General features: G+C 34.0%; 1 protein-coding gene and 3 long non-coding RNA genes across 6 annotated transcripts; 3 read left to right on the plus strand and 1 right to left on the minus strand.

Moving 5' to 3' along the window:
* Positions 1-4,152: 4,152 nt before the first annotated feature.
* LOC120177964 lies at positions 4,153-4,944 on the plus strand. 2 transcript variants are annotated; one of them, XR_005521491.1, is made up of 4 exons: positions 4,153-4,282; positions 4,359-4,458; positions 4,633-4,737; positions 4,877-4,944. It is a non-coding gene; the product is annotated as an uncharacterized LOC120177964 (long non-coding RNA). The 2 variants fall into 2 exon arrangements; XR_005521490.1 differs by having other exon boundaries at positions 4,359-4,737.
* A 334-nt stretch (positions 4,945-5,278) lies between these two features.
* LOC120177962 lies at positions 5,279-5,561 on the plus strand. The gene is made up of 2 exons (XR_005521489.1): positions 5,279-5,370; positions 5,502-5,561. It is a non-coding gene; the product is annotated as an uncharacterized LOC120177962 (long non-coding RNA).
* A 4,051-nt stretch (positions 5,562-9,612) lies between these two features.
* Positions 9,613-10,240, plus strand: LOC120177961. 2 transcript variants are annotated; one of them, XR_005521488.1, is made up of 4 exons: positions 9,613-9,769; positions 9,873-9,908; positions 10,019-10,062; positions 10,152-10,240. It is a non-coding gene; the product is annotated as an uncharacterized LOC120177961 (long non-coding RNA). The 2 variants fall into 2 exon arrangements; XR_005521487.1 differs by having other exon boundaries at positions 10,019-10,221.
* Positions 10,241-11,462: 1,222 nt separating this feature from the next.
* Positions 11,463-13,316, minus strand: LOC120177960 (HVA22-like protein a). Its single transcript, XM_039183937.1, has 5 exons — positions 13,220-13,316; positions 13,114-13,140; positions 12,676-13,036; positions 12,419-12,505; positions 11,463-12,291 (listed from the first exon to the last, which is right to left on the minus strand). The coding sequence occupies exons 1-5, from the start codon at positions 13,273-13,275 to the stop codon at positions 12,091-12,093; spliced, it is 732 nt and encodes a 243-aa protein (XP_039039868.1). The 5' UTR covers positions 13,276-13,316; the 3' UTR covers positions 11,463-12,090.
* Positions 13,317-16,944: the final 3,628 nt, after the last annotated feature.

Below are 16,944 nucleotides of genomic sequence, written 5' to 3' on the forward strand. Positions count from 1 at the left end.
GGCGGCTGAGGATGATTAGGGTTAGGAAACCCTAACTGGAAACCCAAATATTTAGGGTTTCTGGTTGGATTTGGACCGGTTTCAGTTGGTTTGTAACTGGGCCGGTTTAATTGTAATTGGTTTGTAATTTATATGTATTTAATATATTTAATAATAAAATAATAATAATAATAAAAAATAATAATAATAATAATTAATAATGATAATAATAATATTTATAATAATAATAATAATAATATTAATAATGATAATAATAATATTAATAATAATAATAATAATATGGATAAAAAATAGTATCTTCAGTGATCATTTTGGGCATTTGGTTTTCTGGGTTCTTACTTGGAAAGCTCTAATTTTTAACTTGTTTTCCTTTCATACTTCATGGCCAAAATTTGACCTTATTTCACGTTGTCTATCCTTCTACCCACCCTTCTTTGTCATGGCTTTCAGCATTATAAAGAAAATATTTCAGAGTTGGAGTTATACTTTGTAATTGTGAACAATGAATATGGAGAACAAACAGAAGAAGAGCTGTTTCCTGGAGGAAAAAACATACGTGTTACTAATGAGAATGTAATCACATTTATTCACCTTGTATCTATTCCCCGTTTGAATTTTCAGGTATTGAGATCATTTCAAATTAGGTTAATGCATCTGTCTTTTACCTTGCATGTTGGTGACACAATGATGTGGTGCCTCGCAAATACGTCAACAAAGTTCTCATTTCCTTAGGGGATTTCAGAAGCTTATGCACAAAGATTGGCTTGATGAGTATAAGTCTCCGATGTTTCTCCTCGGAAGCAATGAATTCAGTGTTTGCAGCCATTGTTCAGGCTCCTGAAGATCCCATTCTCGGGGTGGACAATCTCCTGACTTCCAGGATGTTTTCGTTCCGGTGTGTTCAGTTTACCCTTGCTTCTTTTAATTGGTAACGACTTTTTGCCTTTTTGTTACTGTGAAATTAACGACATTCGTCCTCTTTCTTTAGTTTCAAAGGTAAAAGGAAAAAGGAAATTTTAGTTTTTTAATTCATTTACTTGGTTTCTTATTTTAGCAGGCAAAAATTTGAAATTTTAATGCTGGAGTAGAATTTTAGAAGTTTTCGTTCTGTTGCTTACCGATCTCCTGGTGGCTCATCTGTGGCTTAATGCATTTCTGCTTGCGCATCTGTGAATTTTCCTCTGTTTCTATTCGGGGTCCTTTTTCATTATAATTGTGAACAATTCATAGTTTTTGCTTTGGCGTAGAGAGGAACAACTCTTACAGCTGGATGTTTGATAAGTTTGTTTTTGTTGCACCTTCTTTTTTCTCTCCTACGTATAATGAGTTTTCTGGGCCTGTTATTTTAAATCTGCAAGACAGTGAATATGGGTAGCTAAGTAAAACACAACGAATAGGGATATATTTAAGTTTACTGCTTGAATCCATCATTAGGATTGTGACAATGTTACCTATTTCTGTGGATTGAGAATGTAGAAAGTGTTTTATGTCTGCTTATTTTTTGCCCAATGATACTGCCTGTTAATCTCTCCAAAATATGATTTCTCTAATTGATCACATAAGTCAACTTACACAAGGGCGAAAAGTGTTACAAACATTGGAAATGATATCAAAACTTGCTCACAGGGTAAGTTCATTAATCATATTGTGTGAATTGCTTACTTGAATATTTTATTGTATTTGTTTTTGTTCCCGTTAGAAGGAAAATCATTTTTTGTAAGTGGTGAGAACAATGTCATAAAGAACTGCATCTTGATGGTCATTTCACTATGACTAGGGAAATGCACCTTTTATTTTCAACATGTTTGATGTTTGTCCAGCTTGAATCTTAGTTATGTGAAAACGTTTAATACTAGCTATTTATATTTTTTATTAAACTGAAATTTTCTTCGAAGACAAGGTCATATTAGTCAAGAAATTTTTTTTCAGATAAGTTAATCTGTTGTTATTTTGCAGGAACGTTCAATATCAGCTGTTATAACTCCAGTCTTTAAACAGTTACAAACAACTTAAGATATCTTTTATGCTATTTGTTTGACAGAAAGTGTACTCAATGATTTAGCGGAAACTGCTAGGACTTTTACATTTCTTTAGGGTGCGTTTGGTTCACGGAATGTAAGATTACCAGTGGAAATAAAAGATTACCAGGGAATAGGATTACTGGGAATGTTGTATTTTGTGTTTGGTTGGTTTAGCAGGAATGTAAGATTACTGTGTTTGGTTAAAGGAATAAAAGATTATTGGAATGTATATTTGACCAAATTGTCCTTATTATATATTTGTATAATATTACAAGTTGTAAAATATTTATATATTTTCTTCAAAAAATTAAATTCATAATATTTATATAATTTTTTTTACAAAATTAAAAATATAAAAAAAAGATTTAATGAAAGGGTAAAATTTTATTTTAACCCCTGAACTTCATAAAAAATTTTAATTATAGACTTTTTTTTTGTAAATCTAAAATAATTTAAGGATAAATTGTAATTTAACCTTCGTAGAATTTTATTATTCATGACAGAATAATGATATTTTGAAAAAAAAATAAAAATTTAAGAGCATTTTAGTCCAAAACGCCGGTAATGTTACAATACCTAAGGGAAGGGAGGTAATGACATTCCGGGTAATATACCCCAAAAAATCCACTATTGGTAATAAAACATTACCGGGAATGACATTACCGGCCAAACCAAACGGGGGAATGTGGATTCCATTCCCGGGGGAATCCCACATTCCCCCATCCAAACGCCCCCTTAGAGTTGAGACTAAGTGCAAAAAAAGAGATTGCTTGGTTGAAGCAAGATGTACCATGTACAATAAGCTTAAGTTATATGATTTTCTACCAGAAATTGTGAAGAGAGTTTGATTTTGATCCAACTTTTGCTATTAAAGTTGCATCTAAGAACACCTAGATGCACAAAGGTAAGAGTTTGAGGTGGTGTTCTGCTTGTTTAATTGCGTCTCACCTGAAGGGGTTTGAAGTAATTTTCTAAATCTCGAGAAAAGGAAATTCTTTTCAGTTCCTACTATGTAGTAGATATGAGCAGTTTTGATGTTATGGTAAGATTGTATTGGCAGCTGTTGTATGGAACTGTCTGCATCTCTCAGAACTTTTTGAAAGTACAATATAGTTTACGCTAACCTTTTTCAGTTTCTTAAAATTTTGTAATCTATTTTGTTTTCATTGTAGAAGTGCTCTTTCAATAGTTTCTCTTGATTTAATAACAGCCTGTTAAATACACAAACCTTGATGTAGTATTTGTTCTGGTTATGAATTATGATTACTGCCAGCTTCTTCTTCATCTTGTTTTAGCAATTGCATTCTAGTGATTGGGTTTTTAAGGGACATGCTTTTTTCCCCTATATAGTATATAGGCATAATAAACATAATTAGTGCGAGAATCAAGTTCATAATGTATATTGAAGTTTTACATCCACAAATGCCACAAATCTGACAAAGTATAAAATATCATCTTATTCTGGGTAAACTACTTAATTGGTCACTTTTTTTTGTATTCGTACGTTTTTGCTCATCAAATTAAAATAATCAACGTGTATAATTATTTTGTTTAATCCTTTCATTACATACTGTATGGTATTGGTGATAAATGCATCTCTAAATATGTTTGGATTTTACTTAATATCAAATGTCCTGGATCATTTATGTTTTCATGTATGTAAACTGTAGATGATGAAGAAAGAGAGCAGCTTGCAAAGGAGATTTCCGAGGACTGGATTTCTGGTAATTGAAAGCACAGAAATGTGTTGAGTTACATGATTTATTTTTAGGTAATAAACGGATTCTTATACTCTAGTCAATTGCAGTTTTTGAGCGGAGCATAAACACATTGTTTCTAACTTCTTGTTAATGACCAGTAAGTCGATTAATCATTCTGTTTCCATGCCTTGCTAAAGTTGTTCGAGCTTTCGCCAATATTCTCTTTGATATGAAATAGATTAAGCCTCACATTATCGTATGCAACTCTGAAATGTTGAGATTTTTCGGTCTGACACAACTTTAATCGCAGAGAATATAATTGTAAGTGTAAATTAGTGAAAATAATTCTGTGTAAATTGACATGTAATTTAAGTTCAATGCATTTGTTTTAACTATGGTTTATCGCAATGTTCTTTTTTCTACAGATACTTCTTTTGGGAGGAAGGAATAGCGATAAGTATACAGTTTCATGACCTTTTTCTTTCCTGTTCAGAAACTGAATCGGAAGCTTTTGCATATAAGCATTGAGCTAGTTTTCATGCTTTGCTGGCCATTATTCAGGTTGCTTTCTCATTGAGGCGTCTATCTTGTTTTACCCAGATGTTGCTGATGAAATAGTTAACACTTATCATTGCAGTTCTGGGTTTCGTGGAGCAATTTTAGTAGCTGTTACTCCTGGTATCAACATTATGCGGATGTTGTGACTGCACGATTTCTCATTGAGCTTTATTGTTTTAGTATGATTTGTATCCTATTCTTTCACTTTTTTAAATTTACTTTTACTGGTTACGCATGATTGTTGCAGTGGTGAAGAACTCTGATATCGCATTTTTTAATCTACTGGGGAATGTGGCAGTTTTGACTGAAGGAAATCTTTCAGAACTAATTTACAACTTTCTTTGCTTTCTTAGTAAAAAAAATTGTGGCATGGGAAGGCACACATTCCTCGTGCATCCCAAGTCCGAGGACTATCGAAGCTGGCTGCTTATTCGATATCTATCATGGATGGAAAACGTGTGAGTTACTAAAATTCATATTCTCAAGTAGAATTGAACATCACAGATGCTTTCACACATAATTTTTTTTATATTGCTTTCACACATAAAGATAAGCATGCATGGACATTTTCTTAATTACTGAACCATTGTGCTTCAGGCTCTACGGTTATATATCATTCATGGATGGCATAACAATGGGCTTTGGAGTTGGCCTATCTGGTCTGGTTGCTACATAGTGGTAACTGAGGTACAATCTGATCTTTTTTCTGCCCATAAATATTTGATCTTGCATTTTAAATTATCATAGCTTTACTAGTTTTCACTCTAACGTTATGTTCTTCCATAAATCTGTGGGTCATACTGTTCTTTCTATGCCAGAAAATTCAATTGGTTTGTTTCCCGATGATGGGTTTTCATATATAGCAACTAAAACTCCTGAAGGGGGTTCCGTTGGTATGGTTATCTTACTCTAAAACTAAGCTCTAGGAACTGCACCAAAAGCAGTTAGTAAAAGGATACTATAGATTAAACCAGTAGTACTGGGTTTGACGTAGGAGGGTCATGCTTATTTTGAGCCTTGTCTTTTAAAACTTTTTGGTTCCTTGACGGTGATAGCCTTTTTGGTTCCTACTATTATCGTACAGAAATACGGTCCGTGTTCAATTCTCCTGAAATGTCTACCGCCATTGTATCTTCTTTAATGATTAATCTTACGACTTAAAGCACAATCTTTGGTTTGCTCAAAGCTCTAACGTGTGTTGCAACGTTGCTTCTTTTGGCAGGGGAGATTGTGCATTTTGGTGCCGGGTACATCACAGATTCCTGTTATAAATTCCTCTGTATAAAACATGTACAATCTTATTGTCGTAGCCTTTGAGGAAGTTTTAAGATGCTTCCTAAGTTATATTTATTCAATCTTATTGTTCAATGATTTTTCTTCTTATCCTTTTCAGGGTCTTCCTCTTAGTTCAGCTTGTAAGTGTCATCAATTTCATTACATGGCTGAATGATTTCTATCAAACCGAACTGTATTACATTTTCTTCTGTTGGATCCATATGATGTCACTTGCAACTGCTGCATATGTTATATGCGTAGTTGGGATCATCATGATGTACATCTGGTATGCGCTGGAACCGTCCTGCCTACTTAATATTTTTTAAACTTTTTGAATGTTTTTGGATTGTTTTCCTTTTGTTGTTGGATATTTGAACTTATTTGATGGATTATGGATGTTTGAACTTATATATTTGGTGTGGTTAAATTTCTTCATTATTGCATCATTTACATCATGTTAGATATATGACTAATTTTACCATGTCACATTGTTTATGAATATTGATTATGAAACTAATGGCTAACATCTCTTTTGATTATGTTCTTAGCAGCTTATTTTCTCTTATATATATAATCAATTGGCTAAATGATTTCAAAATCTTGTTTAAAATCCTTTACGAGTCTTTTTGATTTAACAAAAAGGGGGAGAAATGTTAAAAGCGTTTTTGAAGAGGAGTAGTGTTAAAGTAAGGGGGAGTAGTATTTTTCAAAATCAAAATTCATTTTGAAATTAGAAAATCTTAAAATATTTTTTTATATCAAAAAGGGAGAGATTGTTGAAAACATTTTGATGTTTCGATATAACAAATTAAATTAAAAGAATTTTAATTTTGAAAATGATTTCTCTAAGCATATTCGATATATTAAATCAAATATCAAAATATTACTCAAAGTATTTCAAAGTTCATTTTAAATCCTTACTCAAGTGTAAAATTAAGTTTTAATCTTAAAATAATTTCAAAACGATTTTACAAAATATTTCGAACCATTTTAAAGCCAAAAATTCCAGATTTCTCAGAGGGAACCGATTCCCCCCCAAAGGGGGTACCGATTCCCCCTGAATGGTTTGGCTCCGAGAATTCTAGTATGCTCGGAGGGAACTAATTCCCCCCACTGTTCAACGATCGAAATATTTGAATTTTACACTTAGGGAACCGATTCCCCATTAGGGGTACCGATTCCCCCCACGCTCCAAGCAGAAATATTAATTGTTTTCACACTTAAACGTCTCCAAAAACTTCATTAATGATCCCCAACGTTCAGAAGTGATTCAAGGTATATTTAAGCAAGCTTAGAAGCCATTGATCAATAACAAGAAACATCAAGCAACTAGAATCAAGAAAGAATCAAAGAGAAAGTATCAAACCTCAAGTTTGAGCATTTCAAGCCTATTTTTCATTCAATATTCATTTTGCTTTCAAGAACACTTATTGTGCTCAATTGTATTATTCTGAGTGTTCTTTCTTTGTTCTAGAATTGTGCAAACAATCTACCTTGTGAGGATTTCCTTGTAAGTTTGCAAATTTGTATTGTTCTCTTTAGGAGATAGTGTTCTCAAGAATTTGGGGTATAATTCTTGAGGGTTTGTAAGGTTACTCTTTGTCCTCAAAAGAAAGACAAATTAGTGAATTTGTGGAAAATCCTTAGTGTGGATAGCTAAGGTAGTGGACGTAGACTTTGGTTGAGAAAGTCGAACCACTCTAAATCGTTGTGCAAATTTCTTTCAATTTTCTGCAAAAGCTTCCACCAAAATTTTTATTGCCAATTCACCCCCCCTCTTGGCCATATTCATCAATCGATTAACTCAACAAAGTCATTTATAACTTTTTTCCTATAATAAACACTTAAATGAGGCAAGTAATTTACGATAAATATTAGAGTAAACTACATGTTTAATATTTAAATTATTATTTTTATTCTATTTTGATATCTAAAGTTTTGTTTTTTTAAAAATCATACTTAACGTCTATTTTTTGTTTCGTTTTGATATCTCGTCATTAAAAACTAAATAAAAATATTGTACATGACACTTTTTATAGGAAAATTATATCATTCATCACATAATTGTCTTCTCACTCTTATTTTGGTCGCTGTAGTTTAATTTTTTAAATTTAATTACTTAACTTTCAAATTTATTTTTTAATTTTAATTATACACTAATCAAATACTAATAAAAATGTAATGTAACAAAAATATTAATAAAATAAATTAAAAGTGATTAAAATATGAGCAATTTGAAATTTGAGTAGTTAAATTAAAAAAATTTAACTTTAATGACCAAAATAGGAGTAAGAAGATAGTTGAGTGATGAATGATATAATTTACCCATAAAAGTGTCACATATAGTCGTTCCTCCAAACCTTTATGGCGACTATCAAAATCAAACCTAAATTAAATGTTTTGTATAATTTAAAAAAATAAAATTTAAATATCAAAGCGGAACAAAAATAATAGTTTAAGTACTTAACGATAGAGTTATCCTAAATATTATTATACTGAGCCCGATACTTGAAAGCAAAATGTATGTAAGATGATATTAGTTAATATGAATAAAAAACATTTTATCAAAAAAAATTGTAAATTTTATTTATTTTTGTTTGGTTGGCTGGGAATGTTATTCCCGGTAATCTTACATTACCAATAGTGGATTTTTTGGGGTATATTACCGGGAATGTCATTACCTCCATTTCCTTAGGTATTGTTGGATTACCGGCGTTTTGGAATAAAATGCCTTTAAAAAAAATTTCAAAAATATCTTTATTCTGTCATTGAATAATAAAAATTATATGAAGGTTAAATTACAAATCTATCCTTAAACTATTTTAGATTTATAAAAAAAAGTCTATAATTAAAATTTTATATGAAGTTCAGGAGTTAAAATAAAATTTTACCCTTTCATTAAACCTTTTTATATTTTAAATTTTGTAAAAAAACATTATATAAATTTTATGAATTTAAATTTTTAAAGAAAATATATAAATATTTTCCAACTTGTTAAAAAATCAAATATATAATAAGGACAATTTGGTAAAATATATATTCTAATAATCTTTTATTCCTTTAGCCAAACACGGTAATCTTACATTCCTGCTAAACCAACCAAACACAAAATACAATATTCTCAATAATCATATTCCCTGATAATCTTTTATTCTCACTTGTAATCTTACATTCCGTGAACCAAACGCAACCTTAGGACAAGGGAAAAACTTGTTGCTTGATCCGAGTTTCTGTTTTCTCATATATGCACTCTTTTAATACTATGGTACAAATGTAATTATTTGATTGTATTTTAAATATTTTTAAATAAAATTTTTATTATTTAAGATACCAAATATTTATATTATATTATAAAATAAAATTATTTGAAAATTAAATAAAAAATAATTTTATTAGATTATAATACTTTTTAACTTATAAATCATTAATTGTCTAAATAATAATTCTATTAATTGATCGAGTGAATAAGAATGTTTAATTTGTTTTATCTTGTGTGTGTCTTTTTTGGTAAATTACCTTGTGTGAGTTTAAATCTTGACATTTTATTTAAAAAAATTATATCTCCTTATTTGATAAAAAATAATTCAATTAATAAGATAGTTTATTTACAATTATATTTTAATTAAATTATTTAGTTATGATATTTTTAGGCATAACTTATTTATTATCAAACCTATAGGCTATAACTAAATAATATTAGATTTAATTTATCTTTATCTAAAAATATTTTGTCTGAATACATTTTATTTTTTTATTAAAGTATAAGACATATATTCTAAAAAAATACCCTTGCCTCAGTAGATAAAAGAAACGAGGGCAGACTGTTATTAGGGATCATTGTGGTGTATGCCAATGGGGTTATTAAAATATAGTTGTGAAAGTTTATCAAAATGGTCTTTTAGTCTCATTTATTTCTTATAATGGTTTACCTTCAAGAGTGTGAAATTATGCTACAAAAGAATGCCCAAGATTCTCCATGTAACTTGTTTCAGAAAATTTGGTAGAGAGTTTATGTCGATTTTTAGAATTTTGATGTAGAAATGCCTGTACATGTTTGGAAATGCAATTTTACTTTGAAGCTTGAGGAAGTCCAAACAAAGCCTTATCGAAAATTTTTACCTTATGAAATAACTGTAGGTTCCAGGGTATGAACACGGTAACTTCATTGGCCCCACAATTTTATCTGATGTAAAGGTCAGCATGGAATGTTACAAGGTATATTACATTCATTCTGTAAGATATCATTTCCCTTAATTAGAGAATTGAACTCTATAATGTTTGGTAAATACTCAATGACATAATTTTTTGGCTTACACAGGAGGAAATTTGTGGCCAGGTTCTCCTCTGTATGGAGGTTTGTTCCTTATCATTGTTATGGTTTGGATTTTAGATAATGCCCCAATTGTGAAGTTTGACGTGTGCTTAAAAACACTCTGACGTAGGTGGTTTTTTTTCATTGCACAGGCTGACAGCATAGAAGAGGCTATAGACATTGTTAACGGGAATAAGTAATGTCTCAATTCCAACATCCCTAGATTCCTTCGTCTTCTAAAACCATGGAAGCTTTATATTTTCCCTATACATATTCCTATTTCAGATATGGCATTGGAGCTTCAATTTTTACATCCTCACGTGTAGCAGCAAGGAAATTTCAAACAGAGGTTGCGGTTGGGCAGGTAATGTCGCAGCCATTGTCCCATGATTTGGCTGCTTCTTACAAAAAAATGTTGATTTTCAATTTTTGTAACGACCTCCAAAATTTTTAAGTCTTTTGTATATATATATATATGTCTGTATTTAAGATGTTTAGCCTAAAAATTTTCAAGTCCAAGACCTACATTAAATAATATTTTAGTTTTAAAATGTCTATTTTACTGTTATGGCATAAGGTCACCAAAATTTACAAGATGACCCTGACATAAATACTACTACTACTACTGTTATGGCATAAGGTCACCAAAATGTCTATTTTACTGTTATGGCATAAGGTCACCTAAAAATTTACAAGACTTACATGTGTACAATTACTACTACTACTATGACGACTTACATGCGTTCAACTACTACTACTATAGTCACTCACTTCACTTAAAAACCGTACGCATGTGAAGACTATTTCGTCAAATTACGCTCATTCGTCATAGTTGATTAATTTTTTTTAAGATGAAATATTTGCCTAATTCTATTTGCCATTTTTACTAAGAAAATCTAAAACTATTTGTGGATATTAGATTAGATGAGAAGAGTAAGAGGCATGCCATAATTAAACGCACTCACATCACATGATTTAATAGTTGCAAGTAAGCGACGCAGGCAGTCTAGTTAAGAAGTGGACCAAAGATTTCCTCCTGCACTGCAGTAGTGAGGTGGTTTCAAAAGTGTCATTTTACCAACCCAGTTCACAAGTCTTTAACATAAACGAAATACCGTCAGCTGTGACACCTGTGGGACCAATACATATCCCCGAACCTATTTCGTAACTCACAGATGGTAACATTTTTTTTTTTGTTGAAAATCTAGTTAGTGTACCATTCGAAAATCATTTGGATTGTAGTAATAATTGTGGTTCTACAAATTATTTTCAATCCGACATGCCGGCCCAAGACATTCATTTTCAAGAGGTTCCAACGAGCTTTTGAAGATGAGTTATTTCACACCCCATCTTCAGCCATCAACAACATTCCCGAATCAGACTCTTTTGTTACCTATTCATGTTTGTTTTACTTCAGGTATGGTAAAAGTAAGATGGATATATCTAAAATTGCTCAGACCTACCTGTCCTGTTATCAAACATTACAGGATTAAGCGAAACATCATTATAGGATCGATTGTAGTAAACAATGTCCATTTGATTGATGGAAGGAGTAGGTCATTGGATAATAAAAATCCAGAAATATACAATCCACCATATTATCAAGCTAACTCTTTGATGCTCTAGTAAAAAGCAATGTTTTAAGGACACCAAATCTTATGAGATTTCTTTCAGAGAGACATCATGTCTCTTAAGCTTCACATCTGTGGAGATTTCAAGTTCAGCTGCTCGACTCAAGTAAGCTTGCCTTTTCAAAGATTATTCAGTTTCTGAATCTGCGCTAAGTGCTTCCATCCCCAGAGATGACAGTTCAAGTCCTCCGATCCAGTGCAGGTTACATTACATATGGTGCACCGAAACCGAGAGTTTTTAGTCTTACCATGTTCCTTTCCAACACGTTGCTGCCCTTGTCCATTTTCACTTGATTTTACTCGATTTCCCGACTTCTTCAATTCCTCTTTCGGCAGGTTATGATGGCCTGTTTCGGTTTTAGTATTCACTGCCTTGTAGCATGTGGATGCATTATTGATGGGAATATCAGTGTTCTTAGGCGCCACTGAAGCAGCAGCAAATGCCTGTCCTTTGGGAATTAGTTTCGGCTTCTTTTGGCTTCCCTGAATATTGCTGCTCGAGCCATCTTTCCAAGGTTCTTTAAGCACCGAATCAGAACCAGCTTTGCCTTTGCAAGGCTGGTTCTTTGCCTTTCTTAAGTTCTCACATGCATTCATGTGTTCCTTCCTTGGAGATGGCTATTTAAGGTTATCTCGCTACTGACTTTCACCTGACACATAGCACAGGTCCATTCCTTCTGAACTTGCTTCTCCAAAGGTATCTCTGTAAGATTGAAACCCGCTTCTCCGTTGATTTCTGGAAGTGTAATCTTATTATTCACCGTCTGAACAACATCGGGTTCAGGTGCCGGATTCTGCAAAGTGATTCAGCATTCAATCAGGCTTGGTTATCAACAAAACATAAAACTCGTAATCAAATGTTTGTAGAGGGAAATGAGGCAATGCATTGTGAAACATAACATTATGACAAAAACATAAAACCTGGTTCACCGGAGCAACTTCTGTTTTCTCTGATAATCGTACAGGTTTTATGTCTTTCTGCAATATGCTAGCCTCTGTTCCCTTTGGCTGCATTGTGAAACACAACATTAGATCATATAGAAGACAGAGCTTGTGTTCACACATAAATACAATATATCATTCTCGAAACACAGAGAAAAAAGTGCATATATTCGTATCAACCATTAACCCTAAATATTCCGAATAACTGCCCCTGTGCCTATGGATAGCATTATTACCTCGTTAACAATGAGTTTATCTAGAGCTTCAGGTGGTCTGTGTGCCTTAGCATATTCATCAGCAAGGAAATTGTTCAAAAGCAGCTGTTGCAGCCTCTTGAACCAGTTAATTATAGTCGGCAAATCCATGTAGAGGCATGGTTGAACAAAGTGGTTGTAGACGTAGAAAGCGCCGTCAAAACGGGGTATCATCATCCAGCAGACAATCATTAGCTTGATGTAGGGCCAGAAGGGTAGCCATTGAAGGATCCCCATGAAAGCATGTTCAAACAGAGAAATCAACGAGAAGATAATCCAGTAGGTAACAAGTTTCTTGGCGTCGGTGTTGGAATTAGTCTCGATTGCTTGAATGGAAGCAAGTCTGTTAACAGTCAAATCGCCAATTTTCAATAGGCAAAACTACACTTATCAACGCATTAATCCTACGAGGATACTTACAGAGGATAACCCAAAGCAAAGACAGGCCTGCACACCAAAGCAGAACTTCATTAACAAAATCCACTATTTAATTACATCAAACGAAAACTTTTTCGAAAAGAAATACCAAGCAAGAGAATCAAAGCATATCAATGCAAACTTGACAAGATCCTGCAAACCCATTTCATGTATTCAAAGTGTGCAGAAACCAAGACACAGAGAAAACCTCTAGCGAACGGAGAAACACCAAAGACTAAGAAACAAAGAGCTCCACTAAAAAGTCAATATGGTCCCTTTAAAATTAACAGCTTTAAAATCATGACACTGGAGTTGGTAAAGTTGCATAGTCGCTTGATGTGGAGATTTTACTTCACGCGTGGTAGCGGAAAGGGTTCAATAGTTATATGGTCGGCGAGTACGAACCACGTATACGGGTTAAGGTGGGTTGTAGGTTCCTCGTACGGATAGAAAATGAAACATGTTGGTGATTGACAGGTTGAAAAGGCTCATTTGCTCGGGCAGATTGCCCGCTGCCCTGAAGTCGGTCGGTCCGTTCGGCTCCACTCATGTACATACTTGTCAGTAATTCGGCGCAAGGGTAAACTACAATCGAGATCATCGAATTTTTAAGATACTTCTACTTTGATCGTCAAAAACTTTAAAACTTATATTACAATCGTTGAATTTGCGTTAAGTTTTAGGATAAAATAAATCAAATTTGTATACTTTAAGGACATTATTGATAAAAAAAACGTGAAGTGCCAATTTAGGAAAATAGGTAAAATGTTTTTTTTGGGAAGAGGGGGGAGTGCATTAAGCCGATTATCATGGAATAGCTAGCAGCAGGCCTGAAATACACATGTTGTGGCCGCATTTGCTTAAGTTTGCACTTGGGGACACTGCAGAAGAATATATAACATCACGTGATCGCTTCTCAAATACCAGGCGTTTTTCTCGAAATATCAATTATACATTATATATTTCTTTGTCAGATATTTTTCAGATTATTTTTTTTTATCTAACACCCTTTACAGTAAGGCGCGCCACCTATAACGCGCTTTACGTTGATCTGGCACCACGTGGGGTAAGACGCGCCCCTATAACACGCTTTATGTTGATCTGGAGTCACGTGGGATAAGGTGCGCCCCTATAGCGCGTTTTACCTATAAATCTGATATACGTCAGAAAAGCGCGCCCCCTGCGGCGCGCCTTAGATTTAATTACCCGCCTACCCCGGCCGTTCACACCTCACCCCCTCTCTATAAATACTCTCATTCTCAATCATTTTCATCACACCAAATCCTCTCAACTTCTCTCAAATACTCTTATATTCTATTTTAACAGTTTAAGGTATATTTTTATTATATTTAATATTTTATTTTTAATTTATTTAAGTATTTAAATTTTTTAATATTTTATTTAATTAAATTTTTTTGCAGATATAAAATGGAATGAGGTCTACTTCGCTTGGATGAAAATCATATATCGTGACATTTTGCTGATACGATAATATTTTTACGTTTTAATATACTTTAAATTATTAGTAATAATTTATTTATTTATTTAATGTATGATTATTAGTTTAAAAATTAATTTTTGTAATTATTTAATTTTAGGAGAAAGACCGTGTATTAGATCTTTTATTAAGAACCTTAAGTTAGTGATACCTAGTCGTGTCTTGCCGTATTTAGTAGAGGTTGAATTCGGTCACATAGGTAGATATGAGGGTCACTGTAAAATAAAACCAGACCTTATTGCTTTCTTAGTGGAGCGGTGGAGGCCGGAGACCCACACATTCCATCTTCCGTGCGGAGAGTGCACGATTACACTTGAGGATGTTTCTATTTACCTGGGGCTTTTGGTGGATGGAGATGTGATGTCGGGGATGGCGCACGGTTCATGGATTGCTTTGTGCCGGGACTATCTAGGAGTGTCCCGGAAAGTTTTAACGGTGGTCAGATACCGTTAAATTGGTTAGATGTCAATTTTCGAGAGTTGAGCGAGGACGCCTCTGATGATAAAGTTAAAATGTATGCACGGGCATGCATACTGCAGCTGATAGGAGGGTTGTTGATGCCGGACAAATCACACAACCAAGTTCACTGTATGTGGTTACGACATATTGGCGACTTTCGTTTGGCCGGATCACTCAGTTGGGGGCTCGGCAGTTTTGGCTTTCCTGTACAGGGAGATGTGTCAAGCCACTGACTACAGGAAAAATGCTATTGGCGGATGTATCCTGCTGCTGCAGTCTTGGGCATGGTATCGATTGCCCTTTTTATGTCACGTTGTCAATAACTCATTCGTATTTCTGCTACTATTGAGGTAATTATAAAACTGATTTCGTTTATTAATCATTTTATACAGTGTATAATAAATTTTGTTTTCCTTGAATAGGTGGACTACTGATAGGAAAAATCATCAGGAGCTACCTGATGATTTAGAAAAAATTAGGGTGCTAATCGATCAGAAGGTTGCCACACAGGTATGCATTTTAATGTTTAAAAATCGATTTTAGATTATAGTTGTATAATTAGATTATTATTTTTGATAAAAATTATATATATTTGTTTTAGTTTGAATGGGTGTCATATTCTAATGATGATGTGAGGATGGTGATCCCACCTGAGTTGAGGGGCCCATTAGATATTTGGATGGCGATGGTCCCTTTGATCTGTTATGTGATCGTCGAGTGACACTCCACTGATCGCGTGCTCCGGTAATTTGGTTGTTTTCAACCAATTTCGGAAGCACCTCGCAATATGGACGAGTTACATAGCACGGATAGACGTGGCAAAACCGATACAGATTGGCTAGTGAGGCATAATGAGTGGGTCGTGTTGTGGGAGGATCGACATCGATGCCTTCCCCGTAAAGAGAGCCCATTTTTACTGACCTCTTGATGGTTGCTAACAGTTATTATGAGTGGTTCAACAGTAACGGGAAATCGTTTATACTTTTCGAGGATGCACGAGGGCGAACCTTTCAGTGACGTCGACAGAGACGTTCACCGACACAGCACCATCATCCCCCAACTCGTGGACGGAGAGCATGTGCTTCCGGTTCATCCTCAAGTGCACCAGCAGGACCTTCACAGCAGTCACCGTCTACAGCGACTTATATACCGCAGTCATATGTGATGACGCCGCCACCGTTCCCTTACCTGAAACCGCCGCCGCCATCGTCACCTGGTTTTATGACCCCGGCGCCCCCACCGTCACAGAGTTTTTATGACCCCTCCTGGAGGATATTATGGGTCTATGTTTGCATATCTAACTTGGGGTTCATATGCCCACATTTTGGCGGGTTCAACCTCATCACCCATGGCCGCAACACATACACCTCCTGTACAGTTTTCACACTCAGCGATGTCTGGGTTTTATGAGTTTTCCCAATTTTCGCAGGCCGGTGGGATAGTCAGTCATACACATCCAGGGTCCTTATTCTATGGAGGTGCTTCATCGTCATCAGCTCCTCATCAACCTAATGTAGTTGCTCACGACGACGACGACGATGACGACGATGGTGATGATGATGACAACGAGAAGTCACAACCAGTGATATGAAGAAATCCTCCTCGAGACTGACAGCCACCGCCATGCGGAACACATTCGCGTCGCAGACATCGATAGATTTTTTTAATTATATTTGTATTTAGTTGTTTATTGGACTTTTTTATGTTAATTTTTTATTATTTATCATTTAATACTTACTTTATTTTATTAATTTGGTTGGATTTATTTTAATTTATTTTGTTAAATTTGTTGGACTTTTTGTTAATGTATTTTGGTTAATTTTGTTTATTACCATTTAATATCAGTTATTGTAATTTGTTTATAATTTACCATTTAA

The sequence above is a fragment of the Hibiscus syriacus genome, unplaced genomic scaffold (genome assembly GCF_006381635.1).
Source record: "Hibiscus syriacus cultivar Baekdansim isolate YM2019G1 unplaced genomic scaffold, ASM638163v2 tig00112343_pilon, whole genome shotgun sequence".
Taxonomy (NCBI): Eukaryota; Viridiplantae; Streptophyta; class Magnoliopsida; order Malvales; family Malvaceae; genus Hibiscus; species Hibiscus syriacus.